Here is a 22,594-nt window from a genome sequence, read left to right on the forward strand (position 1 = left end):
TAATTCAGAACTTGTAGGACTCTAGTGAGGCTGAAGGTTAACATGAATTAGTACCTTGTCATATTGGTGCTGTTTTGTACAATAGAATTTTCAACAATAATTTAAAGTATAAGCTTTTAACTAGTAACATGTTAGGAAGTTGAATGTACACAACATTTATACAATGGTGTATAAAATAGATAAATGAATATGAATAACAAAGCTGGTTCTTTGTCACGTTCCTGTGCTTTCTGAAATAGCTATACATTTGAAACACCAACTCATTATTCCATCCATGCCTGAACTATCCATTAAAAGGCAGATAATACTAGCAACCATAGATTCATTCACAGTTATTCATCCTTACGTGAGGGACATGAATGCATTTTCATGTACTACATATGGAAAGAGAGGCTTGTGAGACCGTACCAAAGTAAAACTGAAATTAGGATCTAGACCTCTTCACTCCCACTTCATGAGTATCTACCACATTCATACAATGTCTAAGGATTTTTTAGACTTCCCTAAAGAAAGTATCTTCCTGCAACATCTATGCTCAAAAAATTCATCGAGGGGCTTGAGATGACATTCTTCACACTCAAGTAATTCAACTTGCTATTGTTGAGTAAGGAAGAAGACAAGGCTACAACAAACAGTAAATAGATATTAGTAAACACAAAAGTAGATAAAATGAAGAACAGATTTATGAAGGTGCATTTTCAAGCAGAAAAATATCAAGAAATACGAAAGATATAAAGTGATAATTTTATATTCTCTAGAGCCTACTGAATAAAATGATAATGGCAGGAAAATGCCAACTTTTTCATTAAATAAAACTGATTTGTTTTGGGAGAATTTTATCTGATTTGTTTAATACATTACTTTAATCACTGTATAGAGATGAATGGAATAAGGCTGAAATAAAAGTAGCTAAACTTCTCAGAATGTATTATGCGGGCAACCAAAGAGAATAGTTTGGACTAAGAAAATCATAGTGACTATTGTTCTTTATAGCCTAAGATGCTTTTGCATTTTTACTTTTTTCAAAACTCTTTCTATAGAGAGAATTTGGATGGATGCTCTCACAGTCTGAGTCAAAGTCACACACTTATTCCCCATCTCAGTGTAAATGCATACACATGTCACCCGGGTGGCTTTCCAGTCCTCCACATTCTCCTTTCCTTGTCTTTCAAGGCATTTTCTCTGCTTTTGCGTAGCTTCTTTTGCTCTAATTTCTGAGGCACTTACTTTAAAAACTGACAAATTCATAGATAGAAGTAAAGATATGGTAAAAAGGTAAAATGAAAGGGAGCTGAAGAAAAGCACAGTTACAGATCAAATTTGAGACAGACAGCATGGTGATGACTGCTGTGAAGTATTCCAACAGTGTTTTGTTTGCTTTGATTTAAATACACATTTCTGGAATTCTTTTCAAATGCCCAGTTCACAGGGGCACACAGTATGAACAGGAGATATCAATAGGTACCTCATCAGACTTTAGGAACAACAGTTGACAACAGAACCTCATGACCCAATGCTAGATGAATGGGAACACACACACACACACACACACACACACACACACACACACACACACACACACACATACACACGTGCACAGGCACACATGCACACACACATGCACACACACAACTGGAGAAGCTGGAGTGTTTGATAAGTTACTGAGACAAATGCTTTACCTGACTGTGACTTGACCCACATAATATGCCTGGAAGGCTATTGACATAATACCAAAGCTTAGAATATGGCCATCATCCTGTAATACCTAACTAGCTAACTTGCAATCAATGTCTATGTTTGACTTTTCTGTCTTCTTAATACAGAGAGAGAGAGAGAGAGAGAGAGAGAGAGAGAGAGAGAGAGAGAGAGAGAGAGAGCGCACTCAGAAAGGGGAATTCTCAAGGAGCACATTGTAATTAATAAGCAAATTAGATATATTAAGAAACATCATTCACTAAGAAAAACTGATTTCAATTATGAATTGCATGGGTAAGATGACTTGTGTGTTGACATTTGGACTGGGAATGAGCTGGTATTGAGGACTTACATGACAGCATCTCTGGAGACTGGGTCAATTTAGAACACTAAACACAAGACCAACTGCATACAAGTGTTTCACAGTACATAAGAGTTCACACAGAGTGGGAGATACTATATAAGCAAGTTTTAAAAGGTCTTATTTTAAGAAAAGAAAATCTTATAAAATATTTCTAATTTTTTCTTTGTTAGGGAAGTGCACTAATACTGGCTCATTCCTCAAGACATACTTTTTACATGTCAACTAGTATGTTATAGTATCTGAAGGAGACAAGGCAACAATCATATGTATACTAAACCACAAATTGTATTTGTAAAATACCATTTTTTTCTGGGACACAGACATGCTTCATTTCAACTTTCAGTTGCTTTTCTAAATTTTACCAAGTTATAGAGTGGTTATTGATTAACTTTGCATATTGCCTTGCTCTATATTGTTTATTTCTGTATGTATACACTCATCATATGACTATGTTAAACATATGATCATGGATAGTCTTTTTTCTCTAAATAATTATCTATTACTCTTTATGTTTCTGTGAAACATCCACATACTTCAGAATTTAGACCACAAGCATTTATCAATTCTAAGTTTATATGACAGAAATACATGGTCGGAATGGTCGCAGTTATCACAAAGTTGACATGAACAGGATGATGGGACACATTCCTTATTGAGGGCTCTATTGAAGAAGCTATTTTTATATTAATTCAGACTGATGATGAGTTCATGACCCTGTGTTTGTAAGAGTGAGAATTCAGGTCCTACAAATATAATTAATAAGGCCATACTAATTTCTGGAGACTTCCTGCTAGCTCTCATGTATAGCTCAGAAATAGTAAGCCCTTTCAAAGCTCCATCAACCTTGGAGTTTTGTTACTTCTGTTTTAGTCATTTCTTTGTATTTTTTGCATTTCCTTTGCTTTCACTAGACCAAGAACCAACAGATCAAATACAGTCTACTCATATAAATCAAGATAATATGGCTTTCTGAAATTATGTGACCTAACTTGAATATGAAAAATACCTCTTTATGTTATCCTCTGATCCCACTGATTTTCTTGTGGTTATCTTTGACGGGACATCACACTATCATAATATATTATATCTTTACTACTCCATCATTTTCAGATACCATAAAAAAGAATGGTTTTTTAATATATACATTGGCTTTCATTTTTATTATTATAATTATGAGTATTCTTTTCTTCTCAAAAGAAACTGTATATGTTAAACTAGTTTTAAGAGATGTTTTCACTAGGTCATTGGAAGAAACATGGGCACTTCCATTTTATTGTTGTAATAGTTTATAAACAAATTTATAGGAATTGATTGTTGTATAGCTCTTTGCTTCAGGATCGAAACAGGTCTCCAAGGAGCTTCTTAAAACACAAGGTAAACAACTCAAAATAGATTCAAGAAGTCACTGAAAAGGACCAGTTTTACCACAGACCATTGTTCAAAGAGTAAACAATATACTGACTGTTTTCACACAAGCCAATCTACAAAGGGAGCTTATAGACTAGTCCAGCTAAGATGCACATAATGGCATTGCCTGGAAGAAGCAGAAACTGGGTGTCCTACAAGGAATTTAAACCATCTGAGTCACTTGGAAAAGACACTCATTACCCTGTTAGGCTGACTGCAAGCTGTTTAGTGGGCTCCATGTTGATAACTTTTGTATTTTGTCATTCATGTTGGGGTGGGCTTTGGTAATACAGCTCTATTTAAGTCATTTCTGCCTCTGTAGGTAACACCTTACCCATATTCCAGCACATAACTCCAATTTAAGTTGGATTTGCCGAATCTGTAGTTTGGTTTGTAATGGATTCCCTATCCAGGATGCATAGATGTGTATATTGTGGCTCCCCATGCAAAGTCATGTCACAACACACTGATGCTGCTGTGAATTTTCATCATCAACTCCTGTAAGAGGTAGAAGCCATTTTAGGAACATTTTAAAAATCTATACTGTTGGGGTTGGGGATTTAGCTCAGTGGTAGAGCGCTTGCCTAGGAAGCGCAAGGCCCTGGGTTCGGTCCCCAGCTCCGAAAAAAAGAACCAAAAAAAAAAATCTATACTGTTATAGCTTGGAAACACTTTGACACATATTTATTACAATTTCTATGCCCTCCTAGATAGAGTACCTGTAATATTATTTTCCTTTGCAAATTCTATATGAGTTGCTTAAAATTATAGGAATTCTCTGCCATCATAGGGGAAAAAAACAATTTTACCATGCTAGTTTTAATCCTTTCTCAGCTTAGTGCTTTCAATATCTAATCTTTTGTGTTTTATGTATGCATCACAGACTTACCTGAAAAACTAATTTACTATTTGACACAGATTGTGGTCAGTCTTGTAATCCTGCCCAGATCCCAGTTTGGAAATTGTACTTATGTGCACCACAGACAGTTTATATAATCTGTCTTGTTTGCCTTATTTCTTTTCTATTTGGGTTGTAGACATTTTTCACTTTTCCCCATGAATAATAGGATTATGGAAAAAATATTTCAATTTTCTAATACCACCTTAATGTACTGTAGGTATAAGTTTTTAAATTAATAATAATCTATTTTCGTATTTGAATTGTGGAATAAGCATTTTTTTCAGCAGAGGGCAGCATTTTGTGTTGTTCTGCTCTGTGGATGAATATCTCTCAAACACAGAACACCAAAGTTGCTTTGAACCTTCTTTCCTCAACATGTACAGAAAAGCAGGCTAATGTATACACTTGTATTTCCATGGGGTGAAAATGATGCATTTTCCCTTGGCAGAGCTTCTGGGAGATTCCTAAATCCCTAAAAAATAGCTAGGAGTGCTCTTTAAATCATTGTTTAAAAAAACTGAAGGTGCATAATTAGAATAAATGAATCAGCATTCAAAGAACCCTATGTTGTGTGTGTGTGTGTGTGTTTGCATGTACATGTGCATGTATGCATGTGTGAGTATGCCCATGTATACAGATGGCATAGTAAATGTGAGGTATCCTTCTCATATTCATGGCCTCTAGAAAATAAACTTTTCCATGTTCTTGTGGTTGTAAGTTCTTATAAGTTATAAGTTCCGTGGACATATTTTCTAAGTCTCTGGTATCTTCTACTTATGTGATTCTAACTATGAAATATTATTTACCCAAACTGTATAAAAATAAAAATAAAAAAACACATGCACACTTTATAAGAGCATTGGTTATTTGAAAGAGGTTCACCTTGGTCATTTAAAAAGATAATCAAAAATTGACAAATGGAACTTCATAAAATTGTAAAGCTTCTGTAAGGCAAAGGACACTGTCAATAGGACAAAACCGCAAACAAAACATTGGGAAAGGACATTTAACAATCCAACATTCGATAGAGGGCTAATATCCAAAAATTTACAATAAACTCAAGAAGTTAGACTCCAGAGAGCCAAATCACCCTATTAAAAATGGGATACAGAGCTAAACAAAGAATTCTCAATTGAGGAATATCAAATGGCTGAGAAGTACCTAAAGAAATGTTCAACATCTTTAGTCATCAGGGAAATACTAATCAAAACAACCATGATATTCCCCCTCACAACAGTAAGAATGGCTAAGACCAAAAATCCAGTGACAACAGATGCTGGCAAGGATGTGGAGAAAGAGGGACACTCCTCCATTTTTGGTGAGACCGCTGGTACAACCACTCTGGAAATCAGACTGGAGATTCCACAGAAACTTGGATATAGTACTACATGAGGACCCAGCTATACCACTCCTGGGCATATACCTAAATGATGCTCCAGCATATATCAAGGACACATGCTCCACTATGTTCATAGCAGCCTTATTTATAATAGGCAGAAGCTGGAAAGAACCCAGATGTCCTTCAACAGAGGAATGAATACAGAAAATGTGGTTCATCTACACAATGGAGTACTACTCAGCTATCACAAACAATGACTTCATGAAATTCATAGTCAAATGAATGGACTTAGAAAATATCATCCTGAATGAGGTAACCCAATCACAAAAAAAATCACACATGGTATGCACTCACTGATAAGTAGGTATTAGCCCAAAAGCTCGAATTACCAAAGATACTATCCACAGTCCACATGAAGCTCAAGAATAAGGATGACCAAAATGTGGATGCTTCAGTCCTTCTTAGAAGGAGGAACAAAAATATTCATAGAGGGGGATATGGAGAGAAAGTTTAGAGCAGAGACTGAAGGAAAGTTCATCCACAGACTGCCCCACCTGGGGATCCATTCCATATACATACAGCCCACAAACCCAGACAATATTGCTGATGCCAAGAAGTGAATGCTGATAGGAGCCTGATATAGCTAACTCTTTAGAGGCTTTACCTAAGCATAACAGATACACAGGCAGGTACTTGCAGCCAACCATTGAATTGAGAACAGGGTCCCCATCGCTGGAGTTAGAGAAAGAATTGAAGGAGCTGAAGGGGCTTGCAACCCCAAAAGAACAACAATACCAACCAATCAAACATCCCAGGGACTAAACAACTACCCAGAGTACACATGTATAGGCCAATGGCTCCAGCTGCAGCTGCATATGTAGCAAAGGATGTCCTGTTGGACTCCAATGGGAGAAGAAGGCCTTGGTCCTGCCCAGTGTGGGGAAATGTCAGAGCAGGGAGGTGGGAAAAGGTAGTGAGTGAACACCCTCACAGAAGGAGTAGTGGGATGGGATAGGGGTTTATGGACAGGAAACTGGGAAAGGGGATAACATTTGTAATGTAAACAAATTTTTAAAATCCAATAAAAAAGAAAAAGAGATAATAAACCACTCCTAAGGATTTGTGGGTAAATGGATAAACTGGACCATGGGCTTGATATAATCTGTGGCTGAGGGGGAAAGAATGGAGCTTTGGCTGGTCCTGTATGAGTTTGTTGGGGGAGTCCTTGGCTTGATGGCAACAGGTTTGGGCATGACTTGGTAGCCAGGAGCAAAGATGGGCCTTTACTGGAGATTAGACAGCAGTTCTATAGGCCAAGGCCATCTCCATGATGAAAAGAGGCAGTCCATGGTTTTAAGGCACTTATTGTCATGGCAGGAAGTGGATGTATAAAACCATACCCCCACTTCTCAGGGTGGGCCTGAGATTAAATACCTTTTATAGGAGGAATGTCTGGAAGGAAAGCTTATTGGCCCTCCAGGTCTTTAGGTACCTCATTACCATGGAGATCTGTCTTGAGCCTATGTGACCACAAGTCACCTTCATTCCTACCTGTGGAGAGCTTGGGACATTGCCCTTACATGACTGATGGCACAAAACTAAAGTGGGGTTGTGACTAGTGACAGGGTTCTGGTACCCAGGAATAGGCAATTCTCCTACCATTCTGTCAGGGTCACTGGGGCTTTAAGCTTTAGCTCAACTGGGGACCATGCTAGCTTTCATGGCCCCACATACTACTCTAATCTAACACCTACACCCAAAAAGAGACCCTTTTATGTTCAGGGCTCAGCCTGTAGCCAGGACTCTGTCCCCTCTCATTGTTTCTTCAACCACCCATCTTTTACCACCGTCTGTGAGAAGGGAACTCATACTCAAGGGGTTTGGAATCTGTGAAAATATTTGTTTCTCTACCTTTACTTCTTGGATTTCTTCAGACACATAGACACAGATTCTCTGGACTGTAACATGTGCTCCAACTCCCTCTGCTCCTATACGTTATGTGGTCGGGATCTTGAGTTACTGAACATTTATTCCTATCTAGTTATTCTGAACGCTTCTTTCAACAGTTCTTCCCCACCACCTTTATCAGTCATCCTGAGCCATAGAAATTGGAAAGAGGAGGATGTGCCAAGACCTAAATAGTATCTCAATACAGGAAGCTGAAAATGTGCTTCCCTCGGTCTTGATCATATGTGGCCAGGGCATTTACAAAGAAGAAATCTTGTTCAAATTAGAAGTCTTTTGTCAGCAGCAGCTTTGAAGTAAAAATGGAATATGGAATGAGGAAATGCTGATTCATTTAAGATGAAAGTTTCTATGCAAGAAGTTGCCCCGAAAATGCTCTTTCCTTTTATCTGAACCCTTGAAGCCTTCCCCAATACTGTTAATACTGCGGTTTGAGTTTATAATTCTCCTATAATGATCTGAGCTCAGAACTCACTTATCCTCCTGTCTTTCTGTGTTTAAAGTGAGATAGAAACTAAACATAAGATGACCCTTTTAAAAATATATATCTGAATTATACATTATATGTTAATCCTATGCCGCAGTGGAGGTCCCAGGAGTTATAGCATCTTGCATGAATTTTAGAATGTATTCTTTATTAAAGGGAGAACAAATATTATATTCAATGTTTAATGATGTTTTAATTTTAAAAAATTAGGGCCTCTTTGAGAAACAAAGTTACTTAAACTTAGGTATACAAGTGACCATATGATATGCTTATATACTGTGAAATTATTATATTACCGAAGTCTGTTCACATATTAAAACAAATCACAATTAGGATTTTTATACTCTATTTATTTTGTTAGTGGCATATTTTAGTTTCCTACTATAATTGATTTAAATTTTCTTCAGTCCTGTGAATACTTACCACTATTTCCATACTTTTTCATTTCATGTTTGTAAGCCAACAATGGTACCCTTATTGTGTAGTAGTTGGGTTTTATTTTTTGGTTAACTTTGACTCAACAATAATTTATGCCTACTAATGCTCTTTTACCAAGTTTTAGTAAGCATTAAATAAGAAGTCTTCTATCTTTTATTGATGTAAAACTTTTGATCCATATTTTGATAGTTCTTCAATATTAGCCAGTCTGCCTTCATTTTTCCTTGCATTTTCTTTATGTATCTCTCTCCCTCCCCTCCTCTCCCCTCCTCTCTCTCTCTCTCTCTCTCTCTCTGTCTCTCTCTCTCTCTCTCTCTCTCTCTCTCTCTGTCTCTCTCTCTCTCTCTCTCTCTCTCTCTCTATATATATATATATATATATATATATATTCCTCTATTGTCAATACGATATAAAATTGTGCTTTTGAGTCTTGAGTCTTTTTCTTTGTTTGTTTGTTTTGGGGTTTTTTTGGTTCTTTGTTTTTTGGGGTTTTTTGGTTTTTTGGGGGGGATGGGGGGTTTCTGCGGCTTTTATTTTTGCATGTAAACCACTGGTGGGAGTCTTGATGGTGTGGGCACCCTAGAGATAACACTGGAGTTCTGAGAGCTCCAGACACTAACTGGAAAGTCAGGTGACAGAAACAATGATTCAGACCAATCACATGATTACAAAGCTGGGGGCTCCAGTAGGGCTCCAGGTAGTCGGGGGTGGACGTCTAAGGAAGCAGTGACATTGGAGGGGAAAGCACTGGGCCAGCCTCGAGCCGCCTGGATGACATCAGGGACAGAGGATCTGGTAGCTCCAGGGATCTCTGGTCCATGCCTTACTTGGCCAGGGAGTTTCTGAAGGACCTGCAGCGAACTTGTCTTTGCTGCCCAGCTCTTCCTCGATTTTAAGGATCTGATTGTACTTGGCCAGACGCTCAGATCGGCAGGGGGCACCAGTCTTGATCTGCCCAGTGCAGAGCCCCACCACAAGGTCGGCAATGAAAGTGTCCTCAGTCTCCCCAGATCGATGGGACACCATGATACTCCAGCCATTGGACTGGGCCAGCTTACACGCCTGCAGAGACTCGGTCACAGAGCCAATCTGGTTCACTTTGAGCAGGAGGCAGTTGCAGGACTTCTCTCCTGCAGCCTTGGTGATCCGCTTAGGGTTGGTCACTGTGAGGTCATCCCCCACCACCTGGATGCCTGCAGTAGCTGTGAACTTCTGCCAGGCATCCCAGTCGTCCTGGTCAAAGGGATCTTCAATGGACACCACTGGATAGTCCTTGATGAAGGACTTGTACAGGTCAGCCAGCTGGTCGGGTGTGATGTACCGGCTGGCGTCATCTGGAGCCTTGAAGTCCAGGTCATACTTGCCAGCCCTGTAGAACTCGGAGGCAGCCACATCCATGCCGATGACAACCTGGTCAGTGTAGCCGGCCTTTGCAATGGCAAACTTGAGCAGCTCTAGTGATTCTTTGTTCTCCAGGATGTTAGGTGCGAATCCACCCTCATCACCCACATTGGTGGCGTCCTTCCCATACTTCTCCTTGATGACGTTCTTCAGGTTGTGGTAAACCTCTGCTCCAATGCTCATGGCTTCCCGGAAAGAGGATGCCCCCACAGGCAGGATCATGAACTCTTGCATGGCCAGCTTATTGCTAACATGAGAACCACCGTTGATGACATTGAAAGCTGGGACAGGCAGATGACTTCAGGGTTGCCGACCAAGTCAGCAATGTGACGGTAAAGGGGAACCCCCTTCTCCACGGCACTAGCCTTGCAGACAGCCAGGGATACTCCCAGGATGGCGTTTGCACCAAACTTAGATTTATTCTCCGTGCCGTCCATCTCGATCATCAGCTGGTCAATCTTCTCCTGCTCCACAACATTCAGTTTCTTGCTAACCAGAGCAGGTGCAGTAGTGTTATTGATGTGCTCAACAGCCTTTGAGACACCCTTCCCCATGAAGCGGGTCTTATCATTGTCTCGGAGTTCTAGGGCCTTGTAAATGTCAGTGGAAGCATTGCTGGACACCATAGCACGGAAGAGACCTTTTGCGGTGTAGAGATCCACCTCAACGGTGGGATTCCCACGGGAGTCAAAGATCTCTCTGGCAAGGATCTTGAGGATGGACATGGTGAAGTTCTGGCAGTAGGATCGCTGCGGAGGAAGGAGAGTCTTGAGTATTAAATTAAAGATAGTCATTTATCCTTTGTCTTCTGCAGTCAATAGTTTAGGAGAACGTTGTTCTCTGTTGATGATGTTTTCCTTACAATTTACTTCTGCATTTCTTGTCAGTCAATAATACTTATTTATAAATTTGTGAATTTAGCTGTGCCAAAAATCATGTGTTACATAGGAAAACATCTTTCCCCCCTTTAACTCATATTGACAAGTTTGCATAGCTTTAATGTTTCATGTAAAGTTTATCATTTAAAATATTATACAGTATCTCTTTTTTGCAATATTTTACATACACTTGTGGTATGAATGAATAGCAATCTCCTTCCTTTGTGAAGACAAGGAATGAAACAGGGATGCTGAAATGGCCTAGAAACAAATGCATCACAGTTTTCCTGTTGCTATGAAAAAAGTAACCTACCAAACTAATTTTCAACCAAAATAACTTCCAGAAAAAAAGTTTTGTCTTGGCTCATAGTTTGAAAGGATACAGTTTATTGTGGTGGGGGAGGATCAGGAAAGAGCTGGAAAATGTCTCTACAGTCTAATGGCAGAGAGGTGAATGCTGGTGCTCAGCTCCACTATTCTTTTTCCCTTTTTCATTCAGCTCAGGGTACCATACATATTTACAGTATGTTTCATCCTCATTTACATATCTCTCTGAAAATCCCCTTACAGACATATGCAGGGTAGTATCTCCTGGTTAGTTCCAGATACTGTCAATTTAATAATCAAGATTATTAATCCATCTTTTGTTATTTGATGTCCAATCACTCCTCCTTATATGATTTTTAATTGCTAAATGAAACCTGTAACCTGGACAAAATGATGCCAAAGAGGAGTAACTCTCCAGCATATGACCCAAAACACATTTACACTTATTCTCAAAATAGATTTACAAAGTTACTTTAGGAATCCTAGCTCTTTGTATATCTCACTACTTTGAAATGGCAATAAAGTCATAACACTTAAATATTGAAATTAACCCAGTTGATTATTATATTACATGGTAAGGAAATAAAGACACACACACACACACACGCACACACACACACACACACACACATATATATGTATATATTTATATATGATTCCCATCACTCAATTCTCAGAAAGCATTTCAGTAGGCCTTTGTTCTTTATCTGTAGAACTAGCTTACACTTTTATTTCATATTTCAGTCATTTTTAGCATCCTGTGTAGATTGTATTGTTTAGTTTCCTGTTGATCCTCAATCATTAAAAACTATTATGTACTATACAGGATATGTTACAATCTAGACTTACTCTTTTTTATCAATACTGTGGAAGTAGGATTCTCTTATTCCCTTGGTAAGCTGTGATCAATCATTCTTGCTAATTACTAACTTGTTTCTAATTTTGTTGACACAAAGTACCAGGAGCTTAAAGTAGCCAAGAAAAAGCCTTAGATTTGCAAATCAATGCAAAATTTATTGTACATTTTTGACAGAAACGCTTCTATAGAATCAAGACTCCTAAGCAACAAAAAACATAAATTCATAGGGTCATGAAGAAAGTAACTTGCTTGTAGGTAACTAAGGATAATGGTGAACAATTTCAAAACCTTATTCTATGAAGTCAGGCCATGGGAGAAATGGGGTCATCTATTTAAATAGTTGATAAATTAAAATTTTTGATTTATGAGATTTATAAGAAGAACAGAAAAAAACAGGAAAGGGCTAGTTTTTTTTCTTTTTTAAAAAATGTATTATTAACTTTATTGGATATTTTATGTATTTACACTTCAAATGTTGCCTTCCTTTTCCAGTTCTCCCTTTCCCATCGCTCCTCTCCTTCCTATAATGAAGATGCTCCTCTCTTTTTTTTTTTTTATTATTAACTTGAGTATTTCTTATATACATTTCAGTGTTATTCCTTTCGGTTTCCGCAAACATCCCCTCCCCTCCCCTTCCTTATGGGTGTTCCCCTCCCCATCCTCCCCCATTACCGCCTCCCCCCAACATCACGTTCACTGGAGGTTCAGTCTTAGCAGGACCCAGGGCTTCCCCTTCCACTGGTGCTCTTACTAGGATACTCATTGCTACCTATGAGGTCAGAGTCCAGGGTCAGTCCATGTATAGTCTTTAGGTAGTGGCTTAGTCCCTGGAAGCTCTGGTTGCTTGGCATTGTTGTACATATGGGGTCTCGAGCCCCTTCAAGCTCTTCCAGTTCTTTCTCTGATTCCTTCAACGGGGGTCCTATTCTCAGTTCAGTGGTTTGCTGCTGGCATACGCCTCTGTGTTTGCTGTATTCTGGGTGTGTCTCTTAGAAGCGATCTACATCCGGCACCTGTCAGCCTGCACTTCTTTGCTTCATCCATCTTGTCTAATTGGATGGCTGTATATGTATGGGCCACATGTGGGACAGGCTTTGAATGGGTGTTCCTTCTGTGTCTGTTTTAATCTTTGCCTCTCTATTCCCTGCCAAAGGTATTCTTGTTCCCCTTTTAAAGAAGGAGTGAAGCATTCACATTTTGATCATCCGTCTTGAGTTTCATTTGTTCTAGGCATCTAGGGTAATTCAAGCATTTGGGCTAATAGCCCCTTATCAATGAGTGCATACCATGTGTGTTTTCTGTGATTGGGTTACCTCCTCAGGATGATATTTTCCAGTTCCAACCATTTGCCTTGAATTTCATAAAGTCGTTGTTTTGATAGCTGAGTAATATTCCATTGTGTAGATGTACCACATTTTGGTATCCATTCCTCTGTTGAAGGGCATCTGGGTTCTTTCAGCTTCTGGCTATTATAAATAAGGCTGCGATGAACATAGTGGAGCACGTGTCTTTTTATATGTTGGGGCATCTTTTGGGTATATGCCCAAGAGAGGTATAGCTGGATCCTCAGGCAGTTCAATGTCCAATTTTCTGAGGAACCTCCAGACTGATTTCCAGAATGGTTGTACCAGTCTGTAATCCCACCAACAATGGAGTAGTGTTCCTCTTTCTCCTCATCCTCGCCAGCATCTGCTGTCACCTGAGTTTTTGATCTTAGCCATTCTCATTGGTGTGAGGTGAAATCTCAGGGTTGTTTTGATTTGCATTTCCCTGATGACTAAAGATGTTGAACATTTCTTTAGGTGTTTCTCAGCCATTCGGCATTCCTCAGCTGTGAATTCTTTGTTTGGCTCTGAACCCCATTTTTTAATAGGGTTATTTGTCTCCCTGCGGTCTAACTTCTTGAGTTCTTTGTATATTTTGGATATAAGGCCTCTATCTGTTGTAGGATTGGTAAAGATCTTTTCCCAATCTCTTGGTTGCCGTTTTGTCCTAACCACAGTGTCCTTTGCCTTACAGAAGCTTTGCAGTTTTATGAGATCCCTTTTGTCGATTCTTGATCTCAGAGCATAATCCATTGGTGTTTTGTTCAGGAAATTTTTTCCAGTGCCCATGTGTTCCAGATGCTTCCCTAGTTTTTCTTCTGTTAGTTTGAGTGTATCTGGTTTGATGTGGAGGTCCTTGATCCACTTGGACTTAAGCTTTGTACAGGGTGATAAGCATGGATTGATCTGCATTCTTCTACATGTTGACCTCCAGTTGAACCAGCACCATTTGCTGAAAATGCTATCTTTTTTCCATTGGATCGTTTTGGCTCCTTTTTCAAAAATCAAGTGCCCATAGGTGTGTGGGTTCATTTCTGGGTCTTCAATTCTGTTCCATTGGTCTATCTGTCTGTCTCTGTACCAATACCACGCAGTTTTTATCACTATTGCTCTGTAATACTGCTTGAGTTCAGGGATAGTGATTCCCCTGAAGTCCTTTTTTATTGTTGAGGATAGTTTTAGCTATCCTGGGTTTTTTGTTATTCCAGATGAATTTGCAAATTGTTCTGTCTAACTCTTTGAAGAATTGGATTGGTATTTTGATGGGGATTGCATTGAATCTGTAGATCGCTTTTTGGTAAAATGGCCATTTTACTATATTAATCCTGCCAATCCATGGATGCTCCCTCTCTTACCCACCTACTCCCAACTCACATTCCTGGCATATCCCTACACTGGGAAATCAAGCCTTCACAGCACCAAGGACTTCTCCTTCTATTGCTGCCAGACAATGCCTTCCTCTGCCACTCAATGATCTGTGTGTGGCTGTATCTTTTGTTCTAACATCTTTTCCAGCTCCCATTTTTAACCCTCATTCTCTTTTCTCTTTCAATTATGTTGACATATAAATCACTGTCCCTTCAGTTCCTATGTTTCCTCCAGGCTGTGCTGTCAAGTGTTAAGTTTGTCTCTCTGTTGCTTAGTCTACTCTGTTAATTTCTGTATCTTTTTTCTAGTATCTCTTTTTGCTCCTGTTTGTATCTTTCATCTTCTTCTCTCTGTTGTTTGACATATAAGCCCTTTTATTTTTAGTTACAATGTTTTTCTCTTGGCCTTGCTGCCAGTTCTTGAATTTCTTTCTGTTGTTCATGCTGCTCTATAGATGGCTGTATCTTCTGATCTAGGACTTGCTTCCATGATTGTAATTTCTTTATGTTGTTATTCTGATGTTGTAGCTACTATCTTACTTTGACTTACTAGTTTTAGTAAATTATCCTCTAGACTCTGCTTCCAAATTTTGTTGCAAAGTGTTTGTTTTTCATTTTACTTATATCACCTCTCAATTGAAACATTAATAAAATATGAATGCATAAATAATTAATTTCTTCCATGTTTGTTATCAGAATAATTTTCAAATTTATGAGTTGTGGAGATAGCATCTCTATAGAGGTGCCCAAGCTATTCTATGTAGATAGCCAGTGTACTCTCACACACCATCCTGAATTGAAAATAATTGTTCTTTTAATATTTTTATTTGTAAAAGTTATACAATATTTTTGATCACTATTCCCTTTCATCAACTCCTCCAGATCTTCCTGTGGTCATTTAAATGAAAACAGCCCCTGTAGATTCATGTATTTGAATGCTTGGTCCCTGTCTATCCCAATAACTGTGTTATATAGGAGTAGTGTAGCCTTGCCAAAGGATGGATGACCCTGGTGGTAAGTTTTAATGTTTGAGAAGCACACTCTAGATCCAGTCTCACTCTTCCTTTTTCTGTCTACAATTTGAGGATCAGATGTGAACTATCAATTACTAGTCTAATACTAGGCTGGACTGCTCTCCTGGCCATGATATTTATGGGCTAACTCTCTGAGTTTCTTTGGAGACTCAGTTGTGTCAGGCGATTTTTTTTCTTTTCTTTTTTCTTTTCTTTCTTTCTTTTCTTTTCTTTTCTTTTTTTTTTTTTTGTAAACTGTCTTCAGTAAGGATGTTTTCCATGAAGCAGACATAGGTTTTTTTGTTTTTTGTTTTTTGTTTTTTTTTTCTGGAAATAGCCTTAAAAGGGGGCATGCAATATTTTGCTAGAGTAGACTCTTGAGAGAACATGTCACATTTAGGAAGGCTATAAATATAATCTGACAAACAGCAGAGAGTGTTGTGTGTTATTGGTATGGCTTACCATTCTTTGTTGGTTATCATTGGCCTTTGCTGATGATGTTCTTTACTGACAATGCTATGAGGTACTGGTTCAGCTTGCTATTCTTTCCTGGTCTTTATTTATCATGACTTCATAGAGAGAAACACGCCAAAGAATTTCTGGCAGCTTCTTGTCAATTCTGCTGACTCAGGCCAATTGGCAGAGCTTTTTTTTTTTTTTTAGTTTCTTCTGGATCAACCAGCAAACAATGGTTTCATGTAGAGCGTTTGCAATTGGATCATGCTGCCACTTCTGATTTGTGTGAACTGAACTGCTGATATCCTGACAATGCAGATTGGATTCACTCCAAAGAACTATTTCTAAACAGGTCCACATCATCTTTTTGCCCTATTAATTTTTCTTTTCCACTATCTCAGGTAGGTGGTGGGCTAAGAGGGAGGTGAAAGAATTTAAGTTCCCTTATTAAATAGGTTTTGAAAAATCTAAGCCTACAAGCAATCCTCAAATTAAATGCTTTCTTTTATAAATTGCCTTGGTCATGGTGGGTTTTGTGTTTGTTTGTTTGTTTGTTTGTTTGTTTTAAAAAAACAATGTTTTATTTTGGCTGATTGTCTTTTTTTTTGTAGCCAAATAAATACTAGGAAAAAGGATCATGGAATAATTCAGAACATAATAGTTGAGTTCATGTAGGATAAAAGATAAGTTGGCATTGACGTTCCTTTTGTTCGGCATTACAGTAAAGAATATAGAGTACTTAAATTATCACATTCTTCTAGTCTTTAATTTTGAAGACTTTATGTTAAAGTTTTTTTATGAAAAAAAGTCATTTATCATGACAAAGAAGTTCAGTCTACCTTCTGGTTTCCACCTGTTCCAGGAGCTGACCTGGTCCCACAGCTCTCTGTACCCATATCCTGTGGGGGAGAGAATTGGACTCTCAGAAGTACAGACAATTCTGAGAGCACAGGGAAGACCACCATTTCCACTCACATTCCTGACCCAAGGCCCGAGAGGAGCACACCTGGAGATCTCTGGAGACAGGAAGCTAGGAACAGACTGAGACAGGATAATTTCAGTCTCCACCTGTGCCCAGAGCTGAAAGCCAGTCTCCAGGAGCACTGGCATACCTGAGAGCAGAGGTAAGACCACCACTTCTGCTCTGAGAGAACCGTCTGGAGCCCTCAGGACACAGGAACCCAAGAGCAGTCTGGGACAGGATCCTTCTTGTTTCATCATGTGCCCAAAGTTGAATTGTTCCCACAGCTCTCTGTTCCCAGACCCCTGAAGAGACAGCAAGATTCTCAGAAGTGCAGATAAACCAGAGAACCCCAGGGAGACCACCACTTCTGCTCACATTCCTGGTTTAGGAGGAACCCAAATGGAGCCAGGAATCAAGGAGCCCAATAGAGAAGGAGCACTCTGGGACAGGATACTTCCAGCTTCCACCTGCATCCAGAGCTGATCCTGTGACTCAGCACTCTGTACCCAGATTCTTCTGGGAGAAAGCAGGTCTCCAGGAGTGCTGACACACACAGGCTTACACAAAGGTCAAGCCACTGTTAGAGACAGTAAGACCAGCTAACACCAGAGATAACCAGATGGTAAGAGGCAAGCTTAGGAACCTAGGGAACAGAAACCAAGACTACTTGGTATAACCAGAGCTCAGTTCTCCCACTAAAGCAAATATTGGATATCACAACACACCAGAAAAGCAAGATTTGGATTTAAAATCACATTTTATCATGATGATGAAGGACTTTAAGAAGGACACAAATAACTCACTTAAAGAAATACAGGACAACACAGGTAAGCAAGTAGAAGCCCTTAAAAAGAAAAAATAAAAATTCCTTAAAGAATTATAGGAAAACACAACCAAACAAGAGAAAAAAGAGAGAATCTCAGGTGCAGAAGATATCATAGAAAACATTGACAAAACTGTCAAAGAAAATATAAAACACAAAAAGCTCCTAACCCAAGATATCCAGGAAATCCGGGACACAATGAGAAGATCTAACCTAAGAGTAATAGGTATAGAAGAGAGTGAAGATTCCCAACATAAAGGGCCACTAGTTATATAAAATCATATATAATATAAATTATAGAAGTAAACTCCCCTAATCTAAAGAAAGAGATACCCATATACATCCAAGAAGCCTACAGAACTCCAAATACATGAACCAGAAAAGAAATTTCTCCTGTCACATAATAGTCAAATCACCAAATGTACAAAACGAAAAATGTTAAAAGCAGTAAGAGAAACTGGCCAAGTAACATATAAAGGCAAATCTATCAAAATTACACCAAACTTCTCACCAAGGTCTGGGCAGATGTCATACAGACCCTAAGAGAACACAAAGGCCAGCTCAGGCTACTATATCCAGCAAAACTCTCAATTAACATAGATGGAGAAACCAAGATATTTCATGGAAAAACCAATTTACATAGTATATTTCCATAAATACAACCCTATGAAGGATAATATAGACAGAAAACCCCAACACAAGAAAGGAAACTACACCCTAGAAAAGGCAAGAAAGTAATCTTGCAACAAAGCTAAAAGAAGACAGACACAAAAACATAACTCCACTTCTAACAATGAAAATAACAATAAATAACAATCACTATTTCTTAATATCTTTTAACATCAATGAATTAAATACCCACCCACCCACGCCCCCAAAAAACATAGACTAACAGACTGGATGCATAAAGAGGACCCAGCATTTTGTTGCAAACGTGAAATACACCTCAGTGACAAAGACAGACAATACCTCAGAGTAAAAGGCTGGAAAACAATTTTCTAAGCAAATGGTCCCAAGAAAAGCTGGAGTAGCCATTCTCATATCAAATAAAATTAACTTTCAAGCAGAAGTTATTAAAAAAGATGAGGAAGGACACTTCATATTTGTCAAAGGAAAAATCCACCAAGAGGAACTCTCATTCCTGAATATTTCTGCTTCAAATGCAAGAGCACCTACATTCATAAAAGAAACCTTACTAAGGCTAAAAACAAACATTGCATTTCACACAATAATAGTGGGAGACTTCAATACCACACTCTCATAAATGGACAGGTCATGGAAACAGAAACTAAACAGAGACACAGTGAAACTAATAGAAATCATGAACCAAATGGATTTAACAGATATTTATAGAACATTTCATCTTAAAACAAAAGAATATAACTTCTTCTCAGCACCTTAAAGTACCATCTATTAAACTGACCATATAATCAGTCACAAAACAGACCTCAACAAATAAAAGAACATTGAAATAATAGGATCCCATGTACCCTATCAGATCAGAGCAAACTAAGGCTGGTCTTCAATAACAACAAAAATGACAGAAAGCCTGAATGCACATGGAAGCTGAATAGTGCTCTACTCAATGATAACTTGGTCAAGGAAGAAATAAAGAAAGAAAATAAAGGCTTTTTAGAATTTAGTTAAAATGACTGCATAAAATACCCAAACTTTTGGGACACAATTTAAAGTTGTGCTAAGAGGAAAACTCATAGGTCAGAGTGCCTTACCAAAAACAAACAAACAAACAAACAAACAAACAAACAAACAAAACTGGAGAGTGCATGCACTAGCAGCTTGACAGCATATCTAAACACTCTAGAAGAAAAAGAAGAAATTACAAACAGACAGAGTAGACTGCAGGAAATGATCAAACTCAGGGAGGCTAAAATCAACCGATTAGAGCCAAAAATAATTGTATAAAGAATCGACAAAATCAAGAGCAGTTTCATTCTAAATTAGCAAAATGAGAAATAAAAAGGGAGGCATAGCAACAGAATCTGATAAAATTCAAAAAAATCATCAGATCCTACTACAATAGCCTATGCTCAAAAAAAAAAAAAAAACTGAAAAATCTGGATGAAATGGACAATTTCATAAACAGATACCAGGTACCAAAGTTAAATAAGGAAAAGATAAACCATCTAAAGAGTCCCATAACTCCTAAAGAAATAAAGCATGTATTAAAAGTTTCCCAACCAAAAAAAAAAAAGCTCAGTACCAGATGGGTTTAGTGCAGAATTGAATCAGACCTTCATAGAAGACCTAATACCAACACTGTCCAAACTGTTCCACAAAATAGAAACAGAAGAAACACTACCTAATATCATCTATGAAGCTACAATTAGGTTTATACCTATACCACATAGACCCAACAAAGAAAGGGAACTTCAGACCAATTTCCCTTATGAATATTGATGCGAAAATACTCAATAAAATTCTCTCAAAATGAATCAAAGGACACATCAAAATGGTCATCCAATGGTCAAGTAGGCTTCATCCCAGTGATGCAGGAGTGGCTGAATATTGCAGAAATCCATCAACATAATCCACTACATGAACAAATTCAAAGAAAAATAAACACGTGATCATCTCATTAGCTGCTGAGAAATCATTTGACAAAATTCAACATCTCTTCATGTTAAAGTCTTAGAAAGATCAGAAATTCAAGGCCCATCCCTAATCATTGTAAAAGCAATATACAGCAAAACAGTAGCCAACATCAAACTAAATGGAAAGAAACTTGAAGCAATCCCATAAAAATCACGTACTAGACAAGGCTGCCCTCTCTCTCCCTACCTATTCAATATAGTACTCAAAGTCATACACAGATCAATCAGACCAGAAAATGAGGTCAAAGTGATACAAATTGAAAAGGAAGATGTCACTATTTGCAGATGATATGATAGTATACATGTGACCCTGAAAGTTCCACCAGAGAACTACTAAGCCTGATAAACAACTTCACCAAAGTGACTGAACATAAAATTAACTCAAGTGAATGAGTAGGCTTCTTCTACTCAAGGGATAAACAGGTTGAGAAAGTAATTAGGGAAATTTTGAGGAAGGGAATCTTTTGTTATTATTATACACATAACATGATTTTACATCAATACTCAATTAAATAGTACAGATTTACCTTCAGGAGAAATGTTAAAAAAAATCAACTACAGAAACAAAAACAAAACAAAACAAAACAAAACAAAACAAAAAAACCCACTTCTTCCTGTGACCCATAGTCCCAACATTTTACAGTACAGGGAAGAAGGAGGTTTATGGGAACATCCAAAATAAGCTTCTTAAAAGAAATAACTTTAAAATGTCACATTCTCTTGCTACACAGTATTCATAGTGAGAGTACAATTTACAATTCATCCTTCTCTGTAGATTACATTACTATTTCCTCTTCACCCCAGTCCAAATGACTGAGATCAAAAACTCAGATCACAACAGATGCTGAGAAGGAAGTAGAGAAAGAGGAACACACTCTTTCATTATTAGTGGGATTACAAGCTGGTATATCTACTCTGGAAAACAATCTGGAGGTTCCACAGAAAATTGGACATAGTTTTCCTTGAGGACACATCTATATCACTCTTGGCATATACCCAAATAGTGTTCCAATACATAACAAGCAAGTTGACTTAGTTGACTATGTTCACAGCAGCCTTATTTATAATAGCCAGAAGCTAGAAAGAACCCAGATGTCCTTCAATAGAGGAGTTGATGCAGAAATGTAGTAATTCTACACAATGGAGTACTATTCATCTATCAAAAACAATGACTTCATGAAATTCATAGGCAAATGGAAGGGACTAGAAAATATCATCCTGAGTGTGGTAACCTAATCACAACACACACACACACACACACACACACACACACACACACACACACACACACACACACAGTATGCACTCACTGATAAGTGGATATTAGCCCAAAAGCTCATATTACTGAAGATAACATCCACAGACCACATGAAGCTCAAGAAGAAGAATGGCTAAAGAGCAGATGGCTCAGTCATCTTAGAAGGGGAACAAAGATATTCATAGGAGGAGGCACAGAGACAAAATTTTGATCAGAGACTGAAGAAATGGCCCTTCAACACCTGCCCCACCTGGGGACCCAGCCCATATACATACAGCCATCAAACCCAGACAATATTGCTGATGCCAAAAGTGCATACTGACAGGAGCCTGATGTAGCTGTTACCCGAGAGGCTCAGATAGAGCATTACAAATACAGAAGTGGAGGCTTCCAGCCAACTATTGAACTGAGAACTGGGTCTCCAGGGGAGGAGTTAGAGAAAGGATTGAAGGAACTTAAGGGTTTTGCCAGCCCATAAGAACAACTATACCAACCAACCAGAGCGTCCAGAGAATAAACTACCATCCAACTAGTACACATAGACAGACCCATGACTCCAGCTGCATATTTAGCAGAGGATGGCCTTGTTGGGCACCAATGGGAAGTGAAGCCCTTGGGCCTGCCAAGGCTGGACCCACCAATGTAGGGGAATGTCAGTGTGTGGAGGCAGGAAAGAGTGGGTGAGTGGGTGGGAAAACACCCTCATAGATGAAGG

The 22,594-nt window shown here is 38.5% G+C and overlaps 1 protein-coding gene across 1 annotated transcript; it reads right to left on the bottom strand.

Moving 5' to 3' along the window:
* Positions 1-9,302: 9,302 nt before the first annotated feature.
* LOC116894225 (alpha-enolase-like) lies at positions 9,303-10,739 on the bottom strand. The gene is given in 2 exon segments (XM_032895936.1): positions 9,303-10,293; positions 10,296-10,739. Coding segments are annotated over 2 exon segments (1,347 nt in total). The 5' UTR covers positions 10,723-10,739; the 3' UTR covers positions 9,303-9,373.
* Positions 10,740-22,594: the final 11,855 nt, after the last annotated feature.

This window comes from Rattus rattus, chromosome 2 (genome assembly GCF_011064425.1).
Source record: "Rattus rattus isolate New Zealand chromosome 2, Rrattus_CSIRO_v1, whole genome shotgun sequence".
NCBI classification, from domain to species: Eukaryota; Metazoa; Chordata; class Mammalia; order Rodentia; family Muridae; genus Rattus; species Rattus rattus.